Below are 8,501 nucleotides of genomic sequence, written 5' to 3' on the forward strand. Positions count from 1 at the left end.
AAGACTTGTACGTGGGGAAAGGCTGAGGGCAGGCAAGGGTGGTGAGTTGCTCTCTCAGCACAATGAGGCCTTATGACTTTGATGAACCATATGAGGAATTAGTAACACTCAAGAGTCCCAACTTATGTTCATTTCACATATACTATCTGGTTCCTCTACACCAAATCTTCTGCCTACAGTTTAGAACAGAGGTTCCTCATTGGCTATCAGAATCACTGGGGAGTATTTTCATACTCTATTAATAACTTGAAGGGAAAGGAGAGGGTCTGCACGGAAGATTCTGATATGTACCCTGTACCAGCAATTGTTGTGTCACTGGGTGACACAAATGGTTTACTGCTAGTCAAAAGGCTATAAATTCAAGTCTACCCAAAGTCCCCTCAGAATAAAGTACTGACAATCAACCTACAAAATGATCAGCAATGGAAAATTCCGTGGAGGATAGTTCTACTCAGCATAGTCAACTCAACAGCAAGTGGTTTGGTACTTTTGGTTTCTGAGTTGCTGTCGTGGGGCAGGTGGAGAGGCACACACAAGTTGCCAAGCCTCCCAAGCTAATTCTTACTTATTGAGAACAATTGGTTAAGGTGGTACAGCTAGGCAAGTTTAACCTAAGGGGTCTCTCATTTATGTCAAGGCAATAAAATTATCACCATCACATGACTGGGAAAACTTGCAGTGAGGCCTCTAGAACACACTGCAAAGTCCTGGGGACTTTCTCCCTTCAGTGCCTGTGTCTCTTATTTTGTGCACATTTCCATGATCTACTTACTTACAGATGAGGAAACTTCATCGCAAGGCTGGGAACGTGGCTGCCAGAGTGTTCTGAGTGTCCCATTCCATAATTTCACTCCCACAGAGCTGCTGAGTTGTTTGTTTTCACATGCAGCAGCTTCAGAAGAACTTCCCCTACACAGCCTCCTTTGCCTGCAGGTCTCATAAGCCCCTTGGTGCATGGACTAGGGTTGTAGAGAGAGATAAATTCTTGAGCTTTATGGTAAATACTGTGAAGTGTCTACTCTGCATCCATGGAACCATAATCTTCTTTGGCTCTGTAGCTAGAGGTGGCCATTTAACATGCTGTTGTTGTTGTTAAGTGCTGTAGAGTCATTCCCAACCCATATCAATCCAGTATAAGGTTTCCTAGGAGCAGCTGGTGAGCTTGAACTGCCAATCTTGTTGTTCAAACCGGCTTTCCAGTCCTGCGCATTAACCTACAATGCCACACGAGGACTCCCGACCATGTGATATAATTCTGGTTATTGTTACATAAATTGAAGGTTTCTGAGACAAGTTTTTGCTTTCCTAAAACAAATGCTGCCACTTCTTATTTTTCTATTTCTAATGTTTTCATTCTTTGGAAAAACAGCGTGCTGTCCTGTGGTACAGCAGCCATTTTGCATTCAATGGTTTGTAAAAAGGTAAAATACTTACAGGTACAGACGTATGTGTTAAAGATGGATATGGAAAATATGAGAACTTGGGTCTCTGAAGGCATTGTTTTAAAGTCCTAGACTCCCTAAGCTTGAACTTCTAATTGTTTAAGATTTATGTTCTCTATTTTTGGAAACTCGGTTTGAACCACAAGATCGGCAGTTCAAGCTCACCAGCCACTTCTTGGAAATTCTGTGCAGAGGCTCTACAAGTCAGAACCAACAAGAACAACCTTTTTTTTTTTTTTTTTTGTATTGAACAGTTTTATTCTGTTGTAGAATAAAGACCTTGCTTTAATATTCTAAGATGCACTGCAGGTATGTCATGCTGCAGCTATTACTGGGACACCAAACACCCCAATCAGTGACCCAGAGGGCGTGGGAAAAGGCATGAATTCATACTTTCGGAGCATGTAAAACTGGTATTTACAGTTTTTCTTCTTGCAACTGGCCTGGGACACATCTCAAACAGTTTACACAGGTACTGCCATAGCATTTGCTCTGATGTTCAGAAAACCTCAGAAATGTGCTCAATATCATGATTTGTGGGTCCTCTAAAAGGTTTTGTTGTTAACATGCAAGCAAACTGTATTAAACAATACTTATCTAAACTGTGGTTGCCAAATACTAGATGTTAATAATGGAACCAAGTTACAAAACATTTCCTCATAGACCTATACAAAAGATATAAAATTAAAATTAAAAATATTAACCATCCTTAAATATTCCAATTTTCCTTTGGTGCAAATTTCCTTATCTTTATCACTACTGAGAAGGAGAAAATAAAAGTCAAAATAGATAAATCTTTGGATCCCTTTAGTCCATGGCCTTAATAAAAACACAAAAACGGCCAGATTTTTTTACCCTACTGTAGCCTAGGTATCAAAAAGATTTACTAGTAATTTATATTTAGTAATGAACTCTATACAGAGTCATCTGTGGGTCACAAGCCCAAGGATCAGTGTTCCAATATGTTACAGGTTTATCCAAATATAATTTCTAACATTCCACATTTGAAATTGAATGGAATGAATCAAGGGATCATGACAAAATGTTTAACTCCAGATCAGGAGACCAAGTTAATTAATTAATGCCTAGTTTGATTTTCTTAAAACAACAACAACAAAATAACAAACACTCTCCCCAGGAAAAAAACAAACACCCAAAATGAGGGTTAGAGGGGGTGAGAAAAGATTCACTATCTGAAAATACAGTTAAGTACATTCTTATCTATGATTATTTACATTTGTATACAGAAAATACTTATTATTTGGACAAATCCTGTGATATGCCATTTGCTACAAAATGCAGTTCTTAAAATGAGCATAAATAATTTATCATTTTTAGATAATGGAAGAATGTATTAAATCTTCATTTATGTTTTTTTTAAAAAAAGAAATCAAAGAATTGTAAACCTGGACAGCTAAGAAAATGAAAGAAAAAAAAAAAGAAGACCCACCCATAATTCTCCTCAGCACATCAACTTCTGCAAGGACACAGTATGTTTGCTGACTTTAAAATGTTTATTCTTAAAAAAATTAGTTGCTTTTTATACAGCTATACAAAGTTCTTAATGTTTCTTTGGCAATGGAATACAATGGAATTTTACAACTATATAAAAAAATTACCTTTGCCTAAGAAACAGTATTTACTGTGTGTACATAGTTGACTGACAAAATTCTCTACCATCCAGCACCCTAATTAATTGAGCTATCTGAAAAGGGATATTACAGGATTTCCAAAAAAAGAAAGAGAGAAACAAAGACACATACACACCTTCTCAAAACACAGTATCACGGCCCCAATCGCAGGCAACTTGCAATAATTGCCAAATACAATTTAGTGATAAGAAAAATCCTCTCAGTAATAAAAAATACTTATAAGTCCCACTGAAGTACTGCTTTAGTTTAACTATACATAAAAAAATCACTTAATCTTCTGCTATTCCAAATATATTTAATGCTCATTTTTAAGACGAGCCTTCTTACCCCCCCCAAAGTAACTGCGATATAAAGTAAAACTTGCAAAAGCTGGAACCTGTGTAAGGTGGAAACCTGTCAGGAAAAAAAATCTTAAAATATTTTCCACTAATAGAGACCAATAGGAAAGTGGTAAGACTGTGCCCTGCCAAAGGTGGAAAACCTGTGAGACCCAGAAAAACAAGGCAGTCCTTTTGGGTTCCGGCTCTCATAGTTTCACTGTTATCTTTGAAATTAAGCAGTAAAAAAACAAAACAAAACCCAGTGCTGGTGACAAATATACAGCAAATTCACTTCTTTCATTCTTCACAAGACTGAAACCAATATTCAGGACCACGTAGAGCTAAAAATTCCCGTAGTTTCAAAGACTTGTTTGGAGATTATGCAGCAACTTTGTTATCTTTCCTATATTCAAAATCTGCAAACTCTCTGCCTCCACGGCCTCCTCTGAATCCACCACGAAACCCTCTAGGAGTAGTGAAGGTACCTCGACCCCCACCACGACCTCTGCCACCACGAAAGCCAAGGCCTCCTCTGTTTCGGTAGCCCCCACGGCCACGGTTTGGACGAAGTGGGATTCCAAATGTTTCAGCATTTAATTTTCTTTCTTCAGCCCATGTTGGTCTCCGTTCTCTATTATCATCACAAGAAATATTATCAAAGAAGGATTTAGTTTTGTCATAATAACAATTAGGTCCAAGTGGATCTTCCTCATCAGCATTTCCTTCACTGTTTTGGGTATCAACTCCGGAGTCGCCTTTATCGTCACCATTTACAGGTTTCTCTTGCTTCTCAAGTTTGTCTTCTTTTAATTTAAGTTTATTATGAAACTCTCTGTCAATCTCTTCCTTGTTAAATTGTGCATTTGCACTTTCAAAGTCAAAGTCTTTCTCAAATTTCATTGGACCATCTCGCCTGATACCAAATCTTCCCCTTCCACCTCGATGACCTCCACGTCCTCTTCTGGGAGCTGAAGGAGCACCTGGAACCACTTGTTTCTTGCTATCATTTCTAAGTTGTTCATTTTCTGGTCTTGAAATTTTGTGTGCTTCAGCTCGCCTGTGCTCTTGATTTTCTATTGCTTTTTGGCTGGTAGATGGCAAAGGCCTGGTTGATACAGGGCTCCGTCTCCCAACAGGTGCTGGAGCAGGTAAATGGGCTGAGGCGGTCTGTACTGCTTGTTCCATGGTTGGGCTTTTTCTCAAAGGGTCTAACTGAGGGCTTGAACGACCTTGGGATAACTGTGTTTTCAGAGACCTTGTATCCTGTGTAAAAGCAGAGCCAACTGCACTACTTTGGGATAGGGTACCACTGTTTGACGATTCTGTTCCAAAGGATGTCAAGGAGCTTCCAGCAACACCAACAGCACCAAACTGTTGCCCGACTATTGAACTTGGACTGAACTGACTGTAGGTCGGCATCCTGCCAAAAGGCCCATAGGAACCCACTGACTGGAATGAAGAAGTCGAGGAGCCTAATGAAGACTGAACAATAGCTGGGTCTTGAGGCAAAGAACATTGTGGTTTTGGTGGCTCACAAACAGTGAGGTCTTTAATATCGCTTCCACGGAATATAATGTATTCAAAGACTTCATCTCGAGGTGGAATTGGACGATCTGTGGGTCTATCTTCTGTACCAAAGGACCGAACTTTGGCTAGGGCTACGGTGGAGTTCTCAGTGTCGATGGTGTAGAGGATGCCCTCGTAGCGGATCTCCGCCTTGGAGATGAGGCTGATCTTGCTGCCAATGTAAGGGGTTCCTCCGCTCATGGCGCCGCCGCTGCCGCCGCTCGGGGCCACTCGCAGAGAGGCAGATTCCACGCCGCTGCCGCCGCTCTGGACGCCCGCTCGCTTCTGCGGTGCCTACAGCAGCCGCCTCACACTCAACATGGCGGCAGCGCCGGGTTCGCTACCCTCCCCCAGCCTCCCGCCTTCAAGCCGCGGCGCGGCGGCGAAAGCGGCCAAGAACAACCTTTTTAAAGTACTGTGTTCAGGGTGTTTTTTGTCACTTCATTTGTTCATCCATATATTTAAAATTCATTTTTTGAATGTTTACTTTGACACAGTTCTAGATAAACCCATGTAGGCTCTTCTACTGGAAATGGAGACCTGGTGGTGCAGTGGGTACGTGCTCAGCAGCTAACTTAAAGGTTAGCAGTTAGAGTCTACCAGCCACTCTGTGGGAGAAAAGTGTGGCAGTCTGTTTCCATAAATATGTACAGTCTAGGAAACACCATGGAGCAGTTCTACTCTATTCTATTGTTGTTAAGTGCAGTCTAGTCAGTTCTGACCCATAGTAACCCTCTGCAGAGTTTCCAAGGAGCAGCTGGTGAACTTGAACCGCCGACCATGTTGTTCAAACTGACTTTGCAGTCCAGCGCATTAACCTACAGTGCCACAAAAGCACTCTACTGTCCTTTAGGGTTACTATTTTTACCATGGTCTCAGCAAGGCTATAGAGACAAGAAATGGCTGAACAAAAGCAGCTTTATTTGGTTGGCCAAACAAATAAACACTGGGACTCATATTGTCAAGGTAGTTCCTCAAGTCCTAGACAAAGGTCTTGGTGTGGTACTTAGGATAAGCACTGGACTACTAACCAGAATAGGATTTCTGAGGAGCAGCTGCTGAGTTTGAACTGACAACCTTGTGGTTAGCAGTCCAGTGCTTATCTTATAGTGCCACACCAGAACCTAAATGGCAATACGTAAACTAAAGTAGGAAAGAGCTTTAGAAAGGGTGTGTGAGTTGGGCAGGGAGTGGGTGGAGGGTGGTTAGTAAAGGCCTTATTAAGAAAGTGTCATTTGAATACTGACTAAAATGAGATAGGGGCAGCCAGCAGGTGTCTGTGGAAAGAATATTCCAGGTAAGAGAACAGGAAATGCAAAGACGCCCAGGCAATAAGGCTTCTGGTCTGCTCAAGGAACAATGAAAGAGCCTGAAAAAAAGTGAAGAGAACATAATTGGCTATGAGGTCAGAGAGAAGTGAGGATTGTAATCTGTAGGAGTTTGTAGATCACTGTGAAGATTTGGTCTTCTAGTCTGGGTAAAGTGGAGGAGTCATCAGAAGTTTTGGAACAGAAGAGAGACATGATCTGACTTCCATTTTCACAGCATCACTTGTTAGATGGAGGCAAAAGTTAGATGGAGGCAGAAGAAAGGAGAGAGCATTTTAGAGACTGTTGAAACAATCTCAGGGGAACTGGCGGCGGCTGCAGCTTGGGTCCATGCGGTGGCTGTGGGAGGTGAGACATGGTGGGAATCTGGGTGTACTGTGAAGGTAAAGCCCACAGGATTTCCTGGTGGAGTGAAGGCAGGATGGGCGAGATGAGTCAAAGAGGACTCTGAGACTCTGACAGAGCAAATAAAGTATGAGTATCATCCACTGAGAGAGCAAGTCAGCATAGTTTTAACTGATCCTACCTGGTTGTTGTTGTTGTTAAGTGCCGTCGAGAGTGGATTCTGACCCATAGTGGCCCTGTATAGGGTTTCTGAGGAGCAGCTGATGAGCCTGAACCGCCGACCTTGCAGTTCAAGTGGCTTTCCAGTCTGGCACATTAACCCACAGTGCCACACCAAGAGTCGGTAAATAAGCACTGAGGACTTGCTTTGACCATACTAGAGCCCAGTTTCTTCTCTGCTACCTTTCTAGTGAAATCTGCTGGCCCACATTCACACCTCAGGAGAGTGCTGAAATCCAAATCTCATTCTCTCCTGTGCTTTCTACTGAATATAGCAAGAGAATAGACCAAATGAATCTTTTCGTTCAATTCAAAGGATAAAAATCCTTCTGTTTATTGAAGATTTCACAATGAAGTAATCTCTTAGAAAAATGTTAAAATCAGTACAACGCCTCCCCAGTGTTTCAAGGGAGAGAGCTGACCCCTGATGCATGGTCAGTGACTAGCTAGGCAGTGATGAGGAGGGCATCTCTCCTTTCAAGCATCAGTTCCCCACTGGGAATGTGGGGAATGTCCAGCTGGTGGGCCATATAAGGCTCTCAAAATCATTTGGAAACCACAGTTACAGTCATCATGTTGTTGTTATTAAGTGCTGTTGAGTCAGTTCTGACTCATAGCGGCTCTGTACAGGGTTTCCAAAGAGCAGCTGCTGAGTTTGAACTGACGGCCTTGTGGTTCAAAGTCCTGTGCTGATCCTATAGTGCCATACCAGGAGTCCAGCCAACACATTAAGGGTGAGTTCATTAAATATTTGACCAAATGTTTTTAAGTTGGTAATTTTGTATGGTTCATGAATGATGTTATAAATTTTGGCAGAAAAAAGGTTCTCCACGTCTGCTTTACAACTATACAACAATAGGACATCTTTGCAATGCATTGTTTTACCACTATGTGATCCTCAATTAAATCCTATCAATGAGCTCTCATTTATGGATGAGGAAACTGAGACTCAGAAAGCTTCAGCCATTTAAAGTTTATTCAGTCAGAAATCAACTGGCAAAGAATTTTAACTCTACTATTCTGATTCCTGTTGTGGTGATCGATGCAGGATAATGTCCTGGACTGCAAGGTTCATCTGAGCCACAAGGTTGTCAGTTCAAACCCATTAGCCAGTCCTTAGAAACTCTCTACAGGGTCACTATGAGTCAGACTGACTCTGATGGCCCTTAACAACAACATTCTGACTCCAAATTTGATTTTTCATTTTATATTATATGTGATGGAGTCCTGGTGTGGGATAATGTGCTGGACTGCAGTCAGTTTGAACCACAAGGTCGGTGGTGCAAGCTAACCATCCTCACCTTGGAAACTATAGGGTCACTGTGAGTCAGAACTGACTCAATGGCACTTAGCAACAACAACAACCTATATGACCACCAACAACATATATGGTGCTATAGGATAAGCATTGGACTTCTAACTGCAAAGTCAGCAGTTCAAACCCACTAGTCACTCCTCACAAATCCTATACAGGATCGTTATGAGTCAGAACCAACTCTGTAGCACTTAACAACTACCTGGTGCCCTTTATCCCTACATGTCCTGAGTTAGGTTGGGTTTGTGAAGCAACAGTAAGACTTTAAAAGGGAACGTTATACAACTCCTTGTGTGCATTGTGGCTTTGTCCCC

The 8,501-nt window shown here is 41.8% G+C and overlaps 1 protein-coding gene across 1 annotated transcript; it reads right to left on the bottom strand.

The window, feature by feature from the left end:
• Nucleotides 1-3,792: 3,792 nt before the first annotated feature.
• On the bottom strand, nucleotides 3,793-5,181 carry LOC102835287 (protein LSM14 homolog A-like). Its single transcript, XM_006874143.1, has one exon. The coding sequence runs from the start codon at nucleotides 5,179-5,181 to the stop codon at nucleotides 3,793-3,795; it is 1,389 nt and encodes a 462-aa protein (XP_006874205.1).
• Between the last annotated feature and the right edge of the window lie 3,320 nt (nucleotides 5,182-8,501).

This window comes from Chrysochloris asiatica, unplaced genomic scaffold (assembly GCF_000296735.1).
Source record: "Chrysochloris asiatica unplaced genomic scaffold, ChrAsi1.0 scaffold00263, whole genome shotgun sequence".
Classification (NCBI taxonomy): Eukaryota; Metazoa; Chordata; class Mammalia; order Afrosoricida; family Chrysochloridae; genus Chrysochloris; species Chrysochloris asiatica.

Bases quoted from the DNA above. Each gene is read 5' to 3' on its own strand.
- LOC102835287 (XM_006874143.1), bottom strand. From the start codon at position 5,181: ATGAGCGGAGGAACCCCTTACATTGGCAGCAAGATCAGCCTCATCTCC.